We start from the raw sequence: 21,551 nt of genomic DNA, 5'->3' as shown, positions 1-21,551 counted from the left end.
GTTATTCAAACATTCTTATTTCTCATCCCCTTTCATCCTTTATCTTCCAACATAAGATAAGCTAACAGTAATTCACTTTATTTCTCTGTCTTTGAGGTAAAGTGTTTGAAAATTGAATGTGGAACAGATTTGAGAAGAATCATGTTATCTAGTAGTCAGAAAAGATTTTGCATAATTTTAGGATGATAACTTGAGTATATTTATGGTTTTACCAAGGATAGTTTCATGGGAGCATGAATCTTGATATCATCTTTCTTTGGAGATTTTGAGGAATATAAATTGTGTGAGTTCCAAATACCAGTGGGTGGACTATGTGCTTTATATTTTGAAATAGTTTTCAGAATTTCCTTTATTGTATGTTTCTGTTTACCCTTGGTGAAAAAAAAATTTGCTTTTCTGAGATTCAGCATTACCGATGCATTTCCAGGAATTATTAACAAGCACAATATCAATTCAGAAATTATCCAGGTATGGTATGGAACACATGGATGAATGTATTAATGACTGTTTATTATATGGGTTTAAATGTATAAATGGTCAACTGGTGGCTACAAGGGCATTTGGAACTATGATGACTGCAGTTAGGTGAATTTGGAAACACACAGAGGCAGAGCCAGTATCTTGACTTCAGGCAATCATCATACCTGAATCATCCTCAGTGTGGAAATGGGTAGTCAGTCTTGCAGCAGGTACCTGGAGCAATAACAGAGGACTGGTTTGCTCTGTTCAAATCACAAACTTCTTAGGAGTGTGGGACTTCAGGAGTTCATCAAGATCTGGACATTCCTGGGACTAATCCAGGACACGTGAACCTAATGTGTCCCAGTCGACACTAAATATAAATTCAGGGATCAAGAACAGAGGTCAGATGATACCTTCCACTTTGGTCTTCTATCCCCTATACACATTTAATTAAAAAATCCAAAACACTAAAACAAAACAAAAGACACCAGGATAGTCTGGTTATACCACCTGTAAATCCACTCCTGAGAAACCCTCTTTGGTGCATACTTGGAGGGCTGGAAGGAAAGGTCATCCTAGGGCTTCAGTTCTGGGTGATTGGGGCAAGACCAGCTTACAACTTAATCTCCTATTTTCCTGGGTGCTATATGAAGTTAAACAAAAAAGGGGTTTCTGTCTTACTTCTCCATCTGCTGAGTCTCTGTGTGCTTCTGCATTGCTGTTCCACCCTTAAAAATAATAATGTGCCTCATCTCCAACCTGGGACCTGATGATGGTAAGGGTGGCTGTGTTCCCTGAGCTGAAGCAGGATGATTGGTCAAGGATCCCTAAGAGATAGTTGCTGTCCTCATAAAATTACCAATACAAGGACACAACTGGCTTTTACTGGTACAAGTGAACATGGGCACCTGAGCATTTATCTACAGAGTCGGTGATTGCGACCTTCTGACCTAAAGACACTGACACTGAAGATGAATTTGTCAGTACATAGGAACTGATGGTGACTGCAAGAGAGGAGATGAGAGGGGTAGTGAGGATGAGGGACCCATTAGGAGGGACACACCCAGTGACTATGTTCAACTGAGCTTACAGTTTGAAGAAAATCCAGTTCAGGGTCCTGTGGGAGTTGAGCCTGGGGATGGGCTAGCAGATCACCTGTGTAGACAGAGATGAATGTGAGCAGGAGAGGGGTTCAAGACATGGTGGAAATGTCCAAGTCTGTCATCTAAGACCAACAGCACAGCTGGGCTCCTCTCAGGCCTTTGTGATTCCCTCTCAGGTCCTTTGAGGCAGTGAGTATTTGGTGGTCATGTTAACTTGTTCTTCCCCTTGGGCTCTTCATTGAGAGCACGTGGGGAATATTCTTATCAGCTGTGGGGTAAGAAGAAGATATTGAGAATTAGGGGTGGAGTCCCAAATCTCTCTAGATGCTTCTCTGGGAAGAAAATCAGCCTTGGACTCCAAGGTCCCAGATTAGAGTCTCCTTCTAGGAATAGATACTATGACCATTGTCCCAGACCTCTTGGGTTTTGATGTGTTCTGGGCCCATCTCAGCAGAGTTGTTCACCTTCCAAAAGCCTAGACATGGGCTGAGATGGAACCTGGTGAGAGACCACTGATAACCCCCTATTCAGCTGAAGTTGAACCTGCACACTCACCTTCCTCCTCCTTCAGCCGCACTTCTCTCCCACTCTTGTTGTTTCATTTGTGTTTGGTTCTGCAATGTGAGCATTTTTGGTAAATCTTTTCACATATAATATTTTGCTTGGGAAATAAACACCTATTTATTTGATTCATCACAGCTTTTTATCTCATTTCACTGCAGGTATTTTCTCCCTTCTATAACATTACTCATTTGGGAATACACTAGGAATTAGAAAGACAATACTAACTTTCTTATTTTTTTTTATCAGTGTTTCATGTTAAAAAGGCCAAATAACAGATCTGGCTGAGAAGTGCATTTGGGACCAGTCATCTGGATTTCCTCATAGTCACAGGTACACAGAGCTGAGCTTTTGGAAGTGGGTGGTCAGAGGTTCGGCTTGTAAGGATAATCCTCTCACTGAACCAATGACAGTCCCATAGTCAGAGGTGTAACCCCAACAGAGTGTATGTCCTAAGGAAGGTAAATGATCTTTCTTGGGAAAAGTTCCTGGACTCTCCCCACAACTTTAGATTGCACCAGACCAGAGTAGGTGCCATCTTGAGAGCTGATGTACTTGGAGGTGGAAGTAGAGGCAAGCATGGAGGGCAAAGTGTCTCTGCAAGTATTTATGACAAAGGGATCAGCACTAGGACCATTGCTGGGCAGAAAGTTGTTGTGCCCGGCAAGTGAGTAGCAGTCCCAACCAGGTGATGTATATGAGGAATCCAGGGCCTGGGATGTCCATCCTCTCACAATGAGCTTTCTGGTAGAACACCTGGACATCCCGTAGTCCCCATAGCAAGATGTAGCCCTGTAGCATCTGCTCAGCTTGATACATGGGACCATTTTTTCCAGTGCATTCCATTCTATGAACAGTCTTCTGCTGTGATTCTGGTTTGACAGTGTACATCTCACCCTCATAACCTTTGGTCACTATAGCAAAATGCCATAGGATGAACTCTCCTGATTTACAATCTAAGGACTATTCCCTGATCACCTCTTGACCTCCAAGATTGGCCTCCCCCTTGGGATCCCTTGGACATCTGGAGCTTCTGTTTTGATTGCTACTTGAAGAAGTTATGCTGTCCCCTGCCTTTGCAGGAGCTTCAGAGCAGAAGTTTTTCTCTTCCAGGTGACCCTTAAACACCTGTCACCTGAGAGGATGAGGGTAGGGAGTACAGCCTCACTCTGTGGCAGCCATTCTCACCCTGTCCTTCTCAGCACAGTGTAGAGAGGTGGCCTCTGCAGTTTTCTCTGAGTTGGGCCATGTACATCTCATGTAATTGAGTACGCAAATATAAAATATATCTCTGGTCCCTGTGTTTTGATAGAGGAGTGGAAAGTGCAGAATAATCTACAGTCCTACTACAAAGGGTCATGTTTCATAGAAACCTATATGAAAGTCCTAAAGGAAGTTTTGTTATGATGCATACAAATAGGAATCAAAACTGATGCTAATCCTTCTCCCAGCACAGCATGCTCATGGAACAGTGGATATTTGGCACCACAGATCATTTGTTTGCTTCTTCCATCACCAACATTCCTGCCCTGCTTCTCCTCCTCTACTTCCTTCTCCTGCCCCTTCTCCTCCTCCTCATCATCATCATCATAATCTTTTCTATTACAATTATTGTACTTCATAACACATATGTTCTTTGTATTTCACCACAAAATGTTCACCACCCATTAGTGTATACTCGTGAGTACTGTGTGTATCATAATCTTACATTAAGGATGATTAAATAATAAATGTTTTTAATGAATTCCAGCACAATTAAAAAAACATCTTCTCACAATGTTCACATCCCACTCTTCTGCAAAAAAAAAAAAAGTTTGCATAAAATTTGTGACAATTATGTGATGAAATACTAGTTCTTGGTGGAGGACATTTGCAAATCTTTCTGGTCTCTCCTGGGGAATTCCAGGTCCATTTCACAAAATACACAGGATGCTGAGTCCATTTTTCAGATAACCTCAGGGAAAGGACAGAGCTTCAATGAAGATGCCACTTAGTAACACCTGGGATGTCTATTCAATTGATAAGATTTTTTTTGTTGTTCTTGGTATCAGTATCTGTAGGTTTTTTTCCCCCTAAAGAGTAATATAAACTTCTCCACTTCACAGCACACCAAGTTCAGGAGAAGACAGAGAAATGGTGTCATGTTAACCCAGGACAAGGAATTCAGGGATGATGGGAGTGGACATGGGAGAAGAGACCAGGGATTAGTAGGAAGGCATCTCTGCAAGTTCCCAGGATGGAAGGGTAATACCTGGGAGAACTTATGGACAGTGATCAACAGTGCCCTAAGAGGAGGCAGGAACCCCATGTAGTCATACTAGAGGGAGGACACAAGCCCTGGGAGTCACACACTCTCACACTGAGCTTCCTTCTGGGGTACCTGGACCTCAACTTGATCTCCTGAGTGATTTTCAGCCTTACAGGACCTACTCAGGCTGATACCTGGGCTTCCTCCACTAACTATTTTTAGGTGAGTCCTGCACTGTCTTCTCAGTTTCTTCAAACGTCTTGGAGAGACACAAAAGAGTCTGATCCCAAGACCATCGTTACACTAGCCCAGGGAATAGGATGGACTGTCCTGACACCCAGTTCAATGCCTGACCCTAGATCACCTGTCCTGAAACCCCTCCTTCTTTGTTCCTCCTGGGTTGCTCTAGCCTCTGACCTGGCTGTACCTTAACTGTCATCTGGAGGTGGAGAAGACCAGGAACACATTCTTCACTGTAGGTGACACCAAAAGTCTCTGTCACCTGCAGTAATGGGCATAGAAGTGCTGCCTCCCTCTGTGTGAGCTGTACCCTGTGAAGCACAGCACAGAGAGAGAGCATTTGGGCTGTGCAGGGGGGCAGACTGGTGCAGTCCCTGTAACTGAGTTTCAGCATGAAAAGCTGTATCTGGGCCATGGTTTTGATAGGAAAATGGAGCTTGAAGAATAAACTGTAGATGGTCTATAAAGTCTAGAGGTCCAGAGAGATTTTGTGGCACCTTTCAGGAACATTTACTGCCTTAACATATATACAGGAATCAAGGCTGCTCCAACAGCAGTATTAGCAATGTAATTGGAACACCTACTGCTCAGGCACCACAGCCCAACCCAGTTTACATCACCATCACCATCTTCTTTCTCCTCCTCCTCCTCATTATCACCTCTGTTACAGCTATTTTACTTCATCACCAACATTTGCAGTGCATGGTGGAGGATTTCCATATCAACCCAGTGTGCCCTTTCTTTCAAACTGGGAACTTCCTTCTATTCTCTATGGGGGAAGCCTGCTCCCACCACCCAGAAAACCACCTGTTTTTGATAGCATTTTCCAAATTTCCCCAGAGGAAGAACTGGACCCCATTGATGGTCTTTTTCACTGAAATCCAGTCTGAGTTTCTTTTCAATTAATGAGACACTTTCTGTATTTGTATCATTTAATTAGAAAAAAGTTAAAGATCCATACAAGTATTCCCTTTCATTGGTAGAGGTAGTTGAGGCCCAGGGAGACTCAAATGCCAGGACAACCGAGAATAGTGTTGTGATATTAAGGAAATGACCCAGGTATCCTGAATTTAGGTCTTGATCTTGTTGTAGTAGTTTGTCCAGGTCACCTGGGGAAGCAGAGGGCATAAAGGCCTGGCTCAGAGTCACAGCTTGGGTCCCACACAGCTTAGTGCCCACTCTTCCATGGCCTGACCATCACCAGTGGCCCAATTTAGCTTGCAGGTAATGGTATCCATGGGGTTGTGCCCAGATTAGAGGTGGCAAACATGGAGAGTGAGCAGGTCACTGTGCAGAGCTGGTCTGATGCTGACTGAATCTCCATGTACTCTTGCCTGCTCCCTTCTTTCCTGAATAGGGGGTTTAAGGTTTCTCATGGTCACCTCTACTGGGAGAACCTGATTCTTATTGGAACACAGGACAAGTAGTTTCAGGAGAATGAAGTGTGACTTTTACATGCCACCTCCACAGTCTCCCCTGCTTTGAGATCAGAGTAAGGACCAGGCCCAGGGTCCGGTGGGAATGAGTCTGGGTATAGGGCCTTGGCTAGTCACCTGTGTAGAGGGAGTAGCAGAGGATTCCAGGGCATGCTGGAGATGCCTTAGTGCTCTTCCTCCTGACCCATAGCTGGGCAGAGCTATGGTTCTCAAAACAGAAATTGGAACTCAAGGGGAATGCAAGCTGTGCCTCCCAGACTGGTCTTCACACCTTGCCTCTGTTCCAGGGTACTGAAGTTGGTGCAGCTCTTGATGATTCTAGAGTAATTTAGAGGGTACAACCTAGTGGGAAAGGGGTTGGAGTGGGAAGCTCTTTCAGGCCCTATTTCCAGTAACACTGTTTCCCATCACTGGGAGGAGGAGGCCTTTACCCTACTCACTGCAGCTTCATAGCTTTTCCATAAGGAGCCCATGACTCTAGCACCAAATCACGGAGGTCGTGAGGTACACTTTAGTCTATAGGGCTACACTGCTCTGCAGAGGACCTGACCTTTAAGGAAGACAGTAAGAGGAAGGGTGTTTCTCTGTGGAATACAGAGGAAGGCAACCTCAAATATCGGATTCTTCAATTGAAATAATCCCTGCATTTTAAATTATTGTTTCTGTTCTTGTGAAAATTAGATTCTTTATACAGGCATCGATGAATTATGTGAGTGTAGGAATAAACTCATTTTTTTAATTTTTAAATTTTATTTCTTCCAATTAGTTGTACATGACAGTAGAATGCATTTACACATTTTGATAGATCATACATAATTGGAGTGCAACCTACCACCTTCCTGATCATACATACTGCAAGATCACATAGGTCATACCATCATACATGCACATCAGCTAATTATGTCTGTTTCACTCTACTATTATTCCTTCTCCCATACCCCTTCACCTCCCTTTATTCCCCTTTACCAAATATAAAGTAACTCTCTTCTTCCCTATCCCACCAGCCTCATTGTGAATTAGCTTTCACATTTCAGAGGAAACATTCAGCGTTTGGTTTTTGAGGTTTGGCTTATTTCACTTAGCAAGATATTCTCTAACTCCCTCCATTTATCAGCAAATGCCAGAATTTCATTCTTCTTTAAAATTGAATAATAAGTTTCTATCATATATTTATATGTGTGTATGTATCACATTTTCTTCATCCATGTAATGTAATACAAAGCTGCTCCCCCACCATTTACATTGCATCACAACATATCTTGTCAGTCTGAAAGCTCCTCTCCCCGCCCTTTCTGCTACAGCCATTTCCCTGCCTCTCAACTACTTGTCAGTCTGTGAACATCCTAGCTAGCTATTGGTTCATCAGTCAGCTTACAAGTATCCTTTTCCATTATAGGACCCCTGTTAGCCCAGCGGAATTCAACTGCTTAGGGATAGCACCCCACCATCTTTTCTCTTGCTTTCTCTCTCCTACTCACTTTCTTTCTCTCTCCTCCTTGTTTTTCCACTCTCTCTAGCGTGCACCCTTTCTCTTTTCCTCTCAATTTCTCTCTTACCCTGCAGGGAGACACTTTGTTTGCTTAATATACTCCCTTATGCAATCTCCCATGTCCAGCATGGTTTTTCGTGGGTTTCTTATAATCTATTCATTTGTTGCAGGACATCTAGATTGGTTCTATATTTTAGCTATTGTGAATGAAGTTGCTATAAACATTAATGTGACTGTGTTACTGTAGTATGTTGATTTTAAGTCCTTCAGGTATAAACCGAGGAGTTGGATAACTTCATCAAATGGTGGTCCCATTCCAAGTTTTCCTAGAAATCTCCGTACTGCTTTCCATTATGGTTGCACCAATTTGCAATCCTACCAGCAATGTATAAGTGTATCTTTTTTCCCTGCATCCTCACCAACACTTGTTTTTGCTTATACTTTTCATAATTTCCATTCTGATTGCTATGAGATGAAATCTTAGAGTACTTTTGATTTGTATTTCTCTGATTGCTAGAGATGTTGAAAATTTTTTCATATATCTGTTGATCGATTATGTACCTTCCACGAAATGTCTGTTCAATTCCTTCTTCCATTTATTGATTGGGTTATTTGTTTTTTCGGTGTTAAGTGTTTAGTGTTCTTTGTATATCCTAGAGATTAATGCTTTATCAGACCTTCATGTGGGAAAGATTTTCTCCCAATCTGTAGACTCTGTCTTCATAAACTCATTTTTGATATAGAAATGAGTGTTGTACTTTTTCTTCAATACACTCAATTATCAAGTTTACATGAGTAATGGGGAGCAGTCAGGGTTCAATTCCCAATAGATGATGAAGGACCTTACATCTTGTAGGTGGTTTGGGTGGAGGGAAGTGTGATCAGCAGGAGGCATCCAAGATGATCTCATGTGCCATCAGATGCTGGAATGGATTTGTGGCTTCCTGGAAGTGTTGTTGGGCTGTTTCTGGAGCCACTTTGTTGGTCTTAGGGAACTCGGGTTGTTCGCTGGCACCTACTTAGTTGTGGAGGAGGCTGACTTCCCCAGGGGTTTTGCTATCATGTCAAAATGACTTCCCTGAAGCTCATGGGGCCAGAAGCTTCTAGCTATGTTCCTGGTTCTGGCCTAGGCAGGGCCTGACACAGATTACAGGGACAACCCTAGGCTTACAGAGGGGAAGTCTTGGAGTCGTGCGGGGAGATCATGGATGAAAGGGAAACATGACTAGAGGGGGTGCTGCAGAGGGATAAAGGAGTTGGAAGACACTTCTGGGAAGAAACTGCAGCAGGGATGGCCAGGTTTCCCTCCCTGCTAGGCCTCAGGGTAGCTTGGACAGTCAAGGACACTCCCTCCAACTGGAACGCTGCCAAGGACACTAATACTGCTGTTTACTGGTGAGGAGTTCTGCTTCCTCTAATGTTGAAGTTTGGACACTAGAGAAGTACACCAAGGCAGGCACGTTAAGCAGGTTTTATTTAAAGTAGTAATAATACAGACTTCTCCAAAGGGGAGGAGGGGGCCATGGCTGAAGTTCTAGAATCCCAAGAAGTGAGCACACCCTATATCTTTTATAGGTTAAGGTCTCTTTTGTTCTCCAGTTCTCTCCCCCATCTCTCCTTCCTGCCTATGTGACTGGGCCTGGTTTTGCAGGTGAGATGCATAAAGAGATGGGCAGGGGGAGGGCCAAAGTGATTCAGCTAGGCAAGGACCCAGGGAGCATTAATTAGCACCTCCTTGCCTGCAGTCCTTGATAAGACAGGTAAATTTGGTACTCAATAGACTCCAGAGATCCTTAACATTCCATTCTCCCAGGGCAGTCTCCAACTTCCAGAGGCAGATGGCTTTCTTGGCCTCCATTTCCTCCATTTGACCCGATCCCCATCCCCTATTTCTACACTGACTGCCTGTCCCCAATCCTGCCTTTAACACCACTGGGGGAATCTTGCATATTCATTTCTATCCCAGTGAAGAGGAGTCCTTTGGACAGGGATGTTTGACCTATGTACCCTGTATGTGGACATATGTTTTCATTCATGGCCTGTGCAGGGAGGGAATAAGAAACTCATGGAGGTTTGGAATGACTACAAATAAAATTCTGAAAATTAATATCAAGAAATAAAGGAAATACACAGAAAATATATTTTGTAAAATTGGGGTTTGATGGGCAGAAAAGATCTGATGGGTCTTTTCCTATAAAAGTAGAAAGCCCATGAATGCTTTAATTATAGGGAAGCACAGCAAAATAAATAATGTCTAGTATCTTAAGTTTGACAAATGTACTACAATTATGTAAGATGTTAGCAGGTGAAATGGGTCAGATATATGGAAACACTGTGGTATCTTTGTGTCTCTTTGTGAACCTGAAATTATTCCAAAAGAAAATTTAATTATTTCCATTAAAAAAATTAAAACAGACACACACACACACACACACACACACACACACACAAACAAAATTGAAGTCTTTGTGAATTTGGTGTGATTGGGAACTTTTCACTTGCACAGTAATTCTTCCTTCCAGGCAGCTGGCACTATAAGGCCAGTTGGGGCACTGGTAACTCTACCTACCTCCAGGAAGATGCTTTGCATCTAGAGCTGTCTGAGCCAATGAATTCTGCATTATCTCAGGATTGTCTTTGAGCAGGACAATTGTCAAGGCAACAAAGCCATCTAAGATCCCTCAGATTACAGAGAGTTCTCCCAGGGGCAGACTTCCTTTTAGAGATGGCTTAGACAGGCCCACAGCTCATTAGTGGCTTCCAACAGTGTGTGTCTGCTTTCCTCTGGGAATGTCACATGCTCCCCTCTCAAGTGTTCACTGTCATTCTGCAGGGAGTGTTTCTTGGGGGCTGAAAACCGAAACCATTAGTGTCAATTTCACTGTTGGACCCAGGACACTTGTGTTCAGGAGGAGAAGTTGTAAATGTAATCTTTGCTTTTGGGACATTCCTGAAAACAGATTTCCCAGGTAAACAACTGGGTTAACTGAAGAAATAGTTATGACCTGGGCAAATGGTGAGATTATGAAATAAAAGTTTACTAATTAACACCCACAGCAAGAACCCCAATCCTAGTGTGTACCACCCCTACCTAGTACACTGCTGGTTACATGAATACTCATCAACTCCTTCCCTGAGGGACCTACCTTAGACCCCCACAGGATACATCCTCCAACTGTAGAACCATCCCCTGTCCTCTAGCTTCTTAACCATAGATAAGATCCTGCCACAGTGAAATTCTACTTAGTACTAAGACTCAATTTTGTGTAAGTAAAGTCTTGCTGTGGCCTTTGGGAGTTGGCATCTCAAGTCAATAAAATCACTTGCTCAGATTCCAAAGGAATCCACTGATCCTGGAGAGATACAGGAACCTTCCCATTTTCTCTCAGGAAAGAGGGGACAGTGGTGCAAGTAGAGACTTCCTCCATTTCACTTGGAAAATTCTCTACTGTGAGATTAACAAGGGCAGGGAGGGGCCATGGGTACCAGGCTGGTGGAGGTTTTTGTCTCACTTCCCTGTCTGCCTGTGTCACTGTGAGCAGCACTGCTGCCATCCCACACCTGACAGTAATAGTCAGCCTCATCTCCAGCCTGGGCCCCACTGATGGTCAGGGTGGCTGTGTTCCCAGAGTTGGAGCCAGAGAATCTGTCAGGGATCCCGGAGGGACGGTTGCTATCTTGGTAGATGACCAGCAGAGGGGCCTGTTGTGGTTTCTGCTGGTACCAGTATGCATATTTACTTCCAATGTTGTTGCCTTCACAGGTGATTCTGGCCGTCTGTCCTGGGGTCACCGATACTGAGGGTGGCTGAGTCAGCACGTATGAGGCTACAGAGCCTGTAAGGAAATAAAAGGAGAGAGGGGGAATAATGGTGAGGGAAACCTCCTCTGTCTTGGAAGAGCTTCAGGAAAACTGTGGCCCCAAGGGCATGCCCTGGCATCAAAATCAACCATAGTGCCTCTGAGTCTGACTGGGGAATGGAGATGTGAATCCATGACCATTCCCCTCCCCTTCACTGCTCAGGCTCACACAAGAGAGAGCACAGTTTTGGAATTTTAGTGCAGAGTCATCCTGCAGCAGGTTCCTGAGCTTCCTGGTCACCACCGATAAAGCCCTGCTGGGCTCAGAATTATGGACAGGTTTTTAACCTGGAGCCTTGGGCTGTGGTGTATATTCAGGCAGCACCTGTGCATTGAGCCAGGAGGCTGAGGAGAAGGGCCGTCCAGGTCATGGTGTCCTGTGGCTGCTTCTTGAGTCCCAGGCTGGTGTGTGTTCCCCAAGGGGTCTCTTATTTTCTTGTTGGGGAGAGCTGCTCATTATGCAAATCAACCCAGGTCAGGGCTGCTACTGGAGGAAGCACTGGGGTGTTCAGAGCAGGGCTCATCCCCAGGGACACTGAGAGGGGAGGGGCAGCCATGAAGAAACACCCTCAGCCCACAGAAGGCTCCTTAACTTGCTGGTCCTGACTGCTAGACCATGTCTCCATCCCAAGCTATTTTCTAGCCTTGAATATGGACTGGGCTGGTTATAGAAAGATGAGTTTGTCTTTGTAATCTGAACCAAGTATGTGGTTGAATATAGAAGGATCTGTAGCCTCATACGTGCTGACTCAGCCATCCTCAGTATCGGTGACCCCAGGACAGACGGCCAGAATCACCTGTGAAGGCAACAACATTGGAAGTAAATATGCATACTGGTATCAGCAGAAACCACAACAGGCCCCTCTGCTGGTCATATACAGCTCCTAGGCTGTGTGGGTCAACCAAATTCCTCTGAGTATTCCTGGTATCTTAAAGAGCCAATGACGTGCAATGTCTCTCTGTCTCTGGTGAGAATGCCTCATTCAGATCTTGGATGCTCTATCTCCTATTTCCAGCATGTTCTGGGCAGGTTCAACACCTATACTGTAATTCTACTGATGGTTAGAGAGTTTCAGAATGAATGGTGGACTGAGAATTCCTGGACCTATGCCATATCAACAGGGCCATTCTACAAAGGTCAGATCTGGGAGACATAGACATCAAAGAAAATGTACATTAATGTTAATGACAGTACTGGAGAAAAAACTTCAGTGTTTTCACCAGGTCTCATTCCATGGTCACTAATCCTCCTGCATGTGGAAACTCTCTGCCAGAGAGTTGGCATGTGCCAACTCTCTGGTTGAGATATGCTATTCAGAGATTGGCTCAATGAAATTAGGTGGGTGTGGGAAAAGGAGGTTTCAGGAAAAGCAGGAAGACTTCCTGTGTAAATGCCTAACACAGAGGAAAATTCTTCAAGAGCAATATTTGAGAGAAATGGAGACCTTAAATTTGTACTTGTTTCAAACATGATTTTGTAGCAAAATGACACCTTTTCCTCTAGATCTCAGGTTGAGGTCAGAAAACGTTTGCATGTTTGAATCTTACGTATTTAGTAATTTTTTTTTTAGTGTTACCAAGTGCATTTTGATTCATTGTACACAAATGGGGTACATCTTTTCATTTCTATACCTGTTCATGATGTAGATTCATACTATTAGTGTTATCATACATGTACATAGTGTAATGATGTCTGTCTCATTCTACCATTTTTCATACCCCTGCACCTCCTCATCTCATTTCCCTCTATGTAATTAAATTTCCTCCATTCTTGTCTCACTCCCATTATATACCATCATACAGTTATCAGGGAAAATATTCAGTCTTTGGTTTTTTGGGATTGACTTATTTCACTTAGCATGATATTCTCCAGTTCCATCCATTTATCTGCAAATGCTGTAGTATTATTCTTCTTTATGGATGACTAATATTCCATTGTGTATAAATACCACATTTTCTTTAATCATTCATTTGTTGAAGGGCATCTATGTTGGATCCATAATTTAATTATTGTGAATTGAGCCACAAAAACATTAATGTGACTGTATTGCTGTAGTATGATAATTTTAAGTTCTTTGTGTATAAACTGAGTAGTGGGATAACTCTCTCAAAAGGTGGGGCAGAAAATATAGCCTGTTCAACAAATGGTGCTGGGAAAATTGGAAATCCATATGCAGTAAAATGAAATAAACCTCTATCTCTCACCCTGCACAAAACTCAAACCAAAATGGATCAAGGACTTAGGAATTAGACCAGAGACCCTGCACACTTTGACTTTGCTGGTGGAGTTTCAAACTGGTACAGTCACTCTGGAAAGCATGTTAGAATCCTGAGGTCCACACCCAGCCCATGCCTAAGTGGTCCTGTTAGGTGGTTCTCCACTGCCCCCTGGTGGCCAGTCCACACTGGCTGCTGCATGTTCAGGGCACTCTTGGTCCAGGTGTACATTCAGACACAACCTACCTCTCAGGCCCAGGATTTCTTGAACTCTGGCCAAGGGATGACTTTCATCTTCTTCGTGTGAATGTGATCACTCTCATGACAAGGAAGTATTGTGATCAATCTCATGACCAGAAAAGATAGGCCCAAATCTTCATCATGTTGGCTTAGGATCACACATCCTTAACAGGACTCCCAAAGCTGAAGAAAGGAAAGCAAGAATCAATAAATGGAATGGATTTGAACTAAAAAGCTTTTACTCGGCAAAGGATACAATCACTAATGTGAAAAGAGAGCATAGAGAGTGGGAGAAAATCTTTTCCACATGCACTTCATATGGAGCACTAATCTCCAAAATATATAAAGAACTTACCAAACTTTACACCAAAAATACAAAGAATCAAATAAATAAATGGGCCAATATACTGTACAGACAATTTCCAGAAGAAGGTATATAGGCCATTAATAAATATATGAAACTGTTCAACATCTATACTAACTAGAGATATGGAAATTAAAACAACTCTAAGATTTCATCTTACTTCAATTAGAGTGGCCATTATCAAGAACACAAACTATAATAGATGTTCGTGTGGATGTGGGGGGAAAGGCACACTTTGACTTTGCTGGTGGAGTTTCAAATTGATGCAGTCACTCTGGAAAGCATGTTAGAATCCTGAGGTCCACACCCAGCCCATGCCAAAGTGGTCCTGTTAGGTGGTTCTCCACTGCCCCCTGGTGGCCAGTCCACACTGGCTGCTGCATGTTCAGGGCATTCTTGGTCCAGGTGTAAATTCAGACACAACCTACCTCTCAGGCCCAGGAGTTCTTGAACTCTGGCCAAGGGATGACTTTCATCTTCTTCGTGTGAATGTGATCACTCTCATGACAAGGAAGTATTGTGATCAATCTCATGACCAGAAAAGATAGGCTCAGATTACACAGGAAAATATGGACAGGTGCATTCAGAAAAAGAGGTTTAAAAACCACTTGAGTTGTCTCTTCCTATTTCTCTAGGGTGGTGAATATCATGGAAATGGTTCCAAAGCCTGGTGCTGGGTGACACCAGACTCAGGAATCAACTCTTCCTAGGGTCAGGTGCAGGTGCAGAGTCACCTTGGGTGAGTGATGGCTCCAGAACCACAGAAACAGACAGGAGACCATTTTCCACCAATGCTTATTCAGACCCACTGTGATCTCCACCAGGTTTCATCCTGGGAATTCAGAGGAACATGATATACTCTTGTTCTAGAGTTTCCATCTTCTGATTGGGTCTGTGTGTTGGACCACCTAGTTTTCAGTCTAATGAACTGTCCCATTTACCAGAGCCTTGCGTGTTGTCCGCTCTGCTTCTTCTAAATCCACACACATTTTTCCAAATTCCAAGCACCCAGTATTGACCATGCACTGCAATGCACAACCACAGCAGGGAGTACTCAGTTCAATACACATCCTCATCAGTGCAAATCTATGCTTGTGAGGGAGGGAAATTATTTTTCCTCCTAAATATGGGTGTCATGGTTGGAACCACATAAATTCATACTGGGGCTTAAGTTAGCTAGGAAAATTGTAAGGTTAAGATGGGAAGGAGTTTGGAACAGAAGCTGAAAATGACCCCAGATCCCACAGTGAGTGGGTGAGTACTGTAAGACAGGAAATATTATGCCTCCGACTTGTTCATTTGGAAGAGCAAAATTATTCTTCATATGCTCATGAAACTGTTTTCATGCATGTGTTCTTGCATTAAAAAGAAAAAATCTGGCACCCACTTGGAAAATAATGAGCACAAATATTTCAATTAACTAAAACAATGTTAGTGAGAGTACCATGCAGGGACAATGATAGGCAGATAATTAATACAGTGATTATAGAAATCAACAGGAAGCCTTTGATATAACATGGGGCTGGTAATCTTCCTGCAGATGTGTCCCTGGTGCTGCCATCAGGACTGGTGAGAAACAAATCACAGCACAAATGTGTGCACAATGGAGTCCTGGAAGTGTGGGAAAAGTTTGTGTGGGATGTGGGATGAGGGGAGAAGAAAGTGGCAATGAGAGAGGATAAGGACTGAATCTTTGTGGTCCAACATAATATTATATCCTAAGGAGGGTTTTGAGGGCAGGACAAATGCACAATCAGAGCAGTTGATGAGCAAATTCCCAGGTAATAAACTCAGTTCTATGGCATCTGGGTAGCACATTTTGACCCTCAAGCACAGGGAGAGGGAGATGAGGCACAGTGGATTCCTCCAGTCACTGCCCTGCTTACTTGGGACTTGATACACTCAGAGGGTGGTTGCTGGTTCCTCTCCTCTACCCTGAACCTACCATGCATCCGGATGGGAACTTAAGTTTCAGCCTGTGCCTCCTGTCCTGGGACAGGTGTTGAGTGTCCTCCACTGCCTGGTGAGTGACACAGCAATGTTTTCCTTGATCAGCTACAGATTCTCTGACCTAGGGGTAAAGAATATGGGCAGTGTACTGCACAGGAAGGAAAAGAAACTGTGCTGAGAAAGGGAGTCACTATTGCCTGCTCACCCTGGGAGAAGGTGAGAAGGGCAGAAGTATTAGACTCCCAATAATTAACTCCCCTAGATGTACAAGTGTTATTTTATGCTGGGAAAGGGGGTGGAATGATCCCCAACCAAAAGTTATGGGTCCTGAAACACAAGGCTTCTTCCTGTGACTAATCAGCTGCCTGTAAGGGGCATTGCTACCCTTAACTTGGACATAGGCAGACTACTGGAAGTGTGTACAGCTCCCTGTGCCATTCCCAAAGACCAAATTTTCAGATTAGAAACAACTGTAGCTGTCATTTCATGGATATTTAACCCAGAACTGTCCTTGAATTATTACTTAGGCTATATGGATTTGTTCACAAATGTCATCTATTGATAGCTCAGGACCTATTAACATAAAATGCAAATGTAATTATCACTGGTAGTTTTTGCATTAAATGATATGGGGTTGGTTTTTTTTCTTTATGGTCCAGCACTTCCGCAAGTTAGGCATCACTTCATATGCAACTCTGGAAGGCATACTTAGAAGATCGTTTTTTGCTTTTTAAAAGTGTCACAAATCTCCAAAACTTATAAAGAAAATACAAAACTTTACACCTAAAATACAAAGAACCCAATCAATAAATGGACCAAAGAACTGGATAATATACAGAAGAAGACATACAGGCAATTAATAAATGTATGAAAAAGTGTTCAACATCTCTACTAATTAGAGAAATGCAAATTAAAAACTCTAAGATTTCATCTTACTCCAATTAGAATGGCTATTATCAAGAACACAAACAATAATGGATGTTGGCGTGAATGTGAAGAAAAAGGCACACTCATACTTTGGTGGTGGAGTTGAAAATTGGTGCAGCCACTCTGGAAAGTAGTGTGGAGAATCATCAGAACACTTGGAATAGACCCACCTTTAGTCCCAGTTATCCCCCTCCTTTGGTTCATACCCAAAGGACTGAAAATTAGCACACTACATTAATGCAGCCACATCAGCATTTAAAGCAGCTTGATTCACAATACCTAGATAGGGTAAACAACCTACATGCCCTTCAACTGATGAATGTAAAAGAAAAATTGATTTGTATACACAATGGAATATTATTAACCCATAACGGAGAATAATATGGCATTTGCAGATAAATGGATGGAATTGGAGAATATCATGCTTAGTGAAATAAGTCAATCCCAAAAAACCAAAGGCTAAATGTTTTCCCTGATAAGTGGATGATGATATATAATGGGGGTGGATGGTGAGAGAACAATGGAGGAAATTTATAATACATAGAGGGAAATGAGAGGGAGTGGGCATGAAAAATGGTGGAATGAGGCAGACATCATTAACCCATGTACATGTAACATTACATGAATTGTTTTGATCTACATTGTGTACAAACACAGAAACGAAAAAATGTACCCTATTTGTGTACAATGATTCAAAACACATTCTGTAAAAATAAAAAAAAAATTTAAAAGTTAATGAAAAAGGATTGCTTTAGCTATTCTGGGATTTTATTCTTCCAGAGGAATTTCATAATTTCCTGCTGTATTTCTGTAAGGTACATCATTGGGATTTTAATTGGAGTTGCATTGAATCTGTATAGCACTTTTGGTAGTATGGCCATTTTGACAATATTAATTCTTCCTATCCAAGAACATGGGAGATCTTTCCTTCTTCTAAGGTTTTCTTTAATTTCTTTCTTTAGTGTTCTGTAGTTCTCATTGTAGAGGTCTTTCACCTCTTTTGCGAGATTGATTCCCAAGTATTTTATTTTTTTCCAAGCTATTGTGAATGGGGTAGTTTTCCTGATTTCTCTTTCTGAAGATTCATCGCTTATATATAAAAATGCCTTAGATTTATGTGCATTCATCTTATATCCCGCTACTTTACTGAATTCACTTATGAGATCTAAAAGTTTTCTGGTGGAATTTCCTGGTTCCTCTAAGTATACAATCATATCATCAGCAAATAGGGATAGTTTGAGTTCTTTTCCTATTCGTATCCCTTTAATTTCTTTGGTCTGTCTAATTGCTCTGGCTAGAGTTTCAAGGACGATATTGAATAGAAGTGGTGAAAGAGGGCATCACTGCCTTGTTACAGTTTTTAGAGGGATTGCTTTCAGTTTTTCACCATTTAGAATGATATTAGCCATGGGCTTAGCGTAGATGGCCTTTACAATGTTAAGGAATGTTCCCACTATCCCTATTATTTCTAGTGTTTTGAGCATGAAGGGGTGCTGTATTTTATCAAATGCTTTTTCTGCATCTATTGAAATAATCATGTGATTCTTGACTTTAATTCTATTGATATGGTGAATGACATTTATTGATTTCCTGATGTTGAACCAACCTTGCATCCCTGGGATGAAACCCACTTGATCATGGTGCACTATCTTTTTTTTTGAATTTCCAGTACTTCTTTTTTTTTTTTTATTGTAAACAAATGGGATACATGTTGTTTCTCTGTTTGTACATGGCGTAAAGGCATACCATTTGTGTAATCATAAATTTACATAGGGTAATGTTGTTTGATTCATTCTGTTATTATTTTTCCCCTTCCCCCCCACCCCTCCCACCCCTCCCACCCCTCTTTTCCCTCCATACAGTCCTTCTTTCCCCATTCTTGCCCCCCTCCCTAACCCTAACTCTAACCCTAACACTAACCCCTCCCAACCCCCATTATATGTCATCATCCACTTATTAGCGATATCATTCATCCTTTGTTTTTTTGAGATTGGTTTATCTCACTTAGCATGATATTCTCCAGTTTCATCCATTTGCCTGCAAATGCCATAATTTTATCATTCTTTATGGCTGAGTAATATTCCATTATATATATATACCATTGTTTCTTTATCCATTCATCAATTGAAGGACATCTAGGTTGGTTCCACAATCTGGCTATTGTGAACTGAGAAGCTATGAACATTGATATGGCTGTATCTCTGTAATATGCTGATTTTAAGTCCTTTGGGTATAGGCCAAGGAGTGGGATAGCTGGGTCAAATGGTGGTTCCATTCCAAGTTTTCTAAGGAGTCTCCATGGTGCTTTCCAGAGTGGCTGCACTAATTTGCAGCCCCACCAGCAATGTAAGAGTGTACCTTTCTCCCCACATCCTCGCCAACACCTGTTGTTGCTTGTATTCTTGATAATCGCCATTCTAATTGGGGTGAGATGGAATCTTAGGGTGGTTTTGATTTGCATTTCTCTTATTACTAGAGATGTTGAACATTTTTCCATATGTTTGTTGATTGCTTGTAGATCTTCTTCTGTGAAGTGTCTATTCATTTCCTTAGCCCATTTGTCAGTTGGATTATTTACATTCTTGGTGTAGAGTTTTTTGAGTTCTTTATAGATTCTGGAGATTAGCGCTCTATCTGAAGTATGATTGGCAAAGATTTTCTCCCACTCTGTAGGCTCTTTCTTTGCATTGCTGATAGTTTCCTTTGCTGAGAGAAAGCTTTTTAGTTTGAATCTATCCCAGTTATTAATTCTTGCTTTTATTTCTTGTGCTATTGGAGTCCTGTTGAGGAAGTCTGGTCCTAAGCCGACATGTTGAAGCTCTGGACCTATTTTTTCTTCTATAAGATGCAAGGTCTCTGGTCTGATTCTGAGATCCTTAATCCATTTTGAATTTAGTTTTGTGCATGGTGAGAGATATGGGTTTAGTTTCATTCTGTTGCATATGGATTTCCAATTCTCCCAGCACCATTTGTTGAAGAGGCTATCTTTTCTCCATTGCATATTTTTGGCCCCTTTGTCTAGTATGAGAAAATTGTATTTATTTGGGTTTGTGTCCATGTCCATGTCCTCTATTCTGTACCATTGATCCACCTTTCTATTTTGGTACCAATACCATGCCGTTTTTGTTACTATTGCTTTGTAGTAGAGTTGAAGATCTGGTATTGCAATACCCCCTGCTTCACTCTTTCTGCCAAGGATTGCTTTAGCTATTCTGGGTTTTTTATTCTTCCAGATGAATTTCATAATTTCCTGCTGCATTTCTGTAAGGTACATCATTGGGATTTTAATTGGAGTTGCATTGAATCTGTATAGCACTTTTGGTAGTATGGCCATTTTGACAATATTAATTCTTCCTATCCAAGAACATGGGAGATCTTTCCTTCTTCTAAGGTTTTCTTTAATTTCTTTCTTTAGTGTTCTGTAGTTCTCATTGTAGAGGTCTTTCACCTCTTTTGCGAGATTGATTCCCAAGTATTTTATTTTTTTCCAAGCTATTGTGAATGGGGTAGTTTTCCTGATTTCTCTTTCTGAAGATTCATCGCTTATATATAAAAATGCCTTAGATTTATGTGCATTGATCTTATATCCCGCTACTTTACTGAATTCACTTATGAGATCTAAAAGTTTTCTGGTGGAATTTCCTGGTTCCTCTAAGTATACAATCATATCATCAGCAAATAGGGATAGTTTGAGTTCTTCTTTTCCTATTCGTATCCCTTTAATTTCTTTGGTCTGTCTAATTGCTCTGGCTAGAGTTTCAAGGACGATATTGAATAGAAGTGGTGAAAGAGGGCATCACTGCCTTGTTACAGTTTTTAGAGGGATTACTTTCAGTTTTTCACCATTTAGAATGATATTAGCCATGGGCTTAGCGTAGATGGCCTTTACAATGTTAAGGAATGTACCCACTATCCCTATTTTTTCTAGTGTTTTGAGCATGAAGGGGTGCTGTATTTTATCAAATGCTTTTTCTGCATCTATTGAAATAATCATGTGATTCTTGACTTTAATTCTATTGATATGGTGAATGACATTTATTGATTTCCTGATGTTGAACCAACCTTGCATCCCTGGGATGAAACCCACTTGCTCATGGTGCACTATCTTTTGAATATGTTTTTGTATGTGATTTGCTAAAATTTTGTTGAGAATTTTTGCGTTGATGTTCATTAAGGATATTGGTCTGAAATTTTCTTTCCTCGATGTGTCTCTGTCTGGTTTAGTTATCAGGGTAATATTGGCTTCATAGAATGAGTTTGGGAGGGTTCCCTCCTCTTCTATTTTATGGAATACTTTGAGAAGTATTGGAATGAGCTCTTCTTTAAAGGTTTTGTAGAACTCGGCTGAGAACCCATCTGGTCCTGGACTTTTCTTTGTTGGTAGGCTTTTGATGACTTCTTCTATTTCATTACTTGAAATTGGTCTATTTAAATTGTGTATGTCCTCCTCGTTC

General features: G+C 41.8%; 2 protein-coding genes across 9 annotated transcripts in view; both read right to left on the bottom strand.

Annotated features, from left to right (window-relative positions):
- The window catches only part of LOC124991706 (immunoglobulin lambda-1 light chain-like), a 1,192,366-nt gene that overhangs the window by 982,665 nt on the left and 188,150 nt on the right, over positions 1-21,551 (bottom strand). The window lies entirely within an intron of this gene.
- Positions 1-21,551, bottom strand: part of LOC124991707 (immunoglobulin lambda-1 light chain-like) — a 1,154,667-nt gene that overhangs the window by 987,124 nt on the left and 145,992 nt on the right. Inside the window, exons 1-2 of one of the 7 annotated variants that reach the window (XM_047562457.1) lie at positions 11,725-11,793; positions 11,077-11,375 (exon numbers count right to left, since the gene is read on the bottom strand). The exons of 4 other annotated variants lie outside the window; for them this stretch is intronic. In XM_047562457.1, the coding sequence (XP_047418413.1) occupies positions 11,077-11,375; positions 11,725-11,770 (345 nt within the window). In that variant the 5' untranslated portion in view covers positions 11,771-11,793. Of the gene's footprint in view, positions 1-11,076; positions 11,376-11,724; positions 11,794-21,551 lie in introns of those variants that run through there. 2 more of the 7 variants (XM_047562454.1, XM_047562459.1) reach the window with 2 other exon arrangements.

The sequence above is a fragment of the Sciurus carolinensis genome, chromosome 8, assembly GCF_902686445.1.
Source record: "Sciurus carolinensis chromosome 8, mSciCar1.2, whole genome shotgun sequence".
In the NCBI taxonomy this organism is placed as follows: Eukaryota; Metazoa; Chordata; class Mammalia; order Rodentia; family Sciuridae; genus Sciurus; species Sciurus carolinensis.
This window is presented reverse-complemented; position numbering and strand designations above follow the sequence as displayed.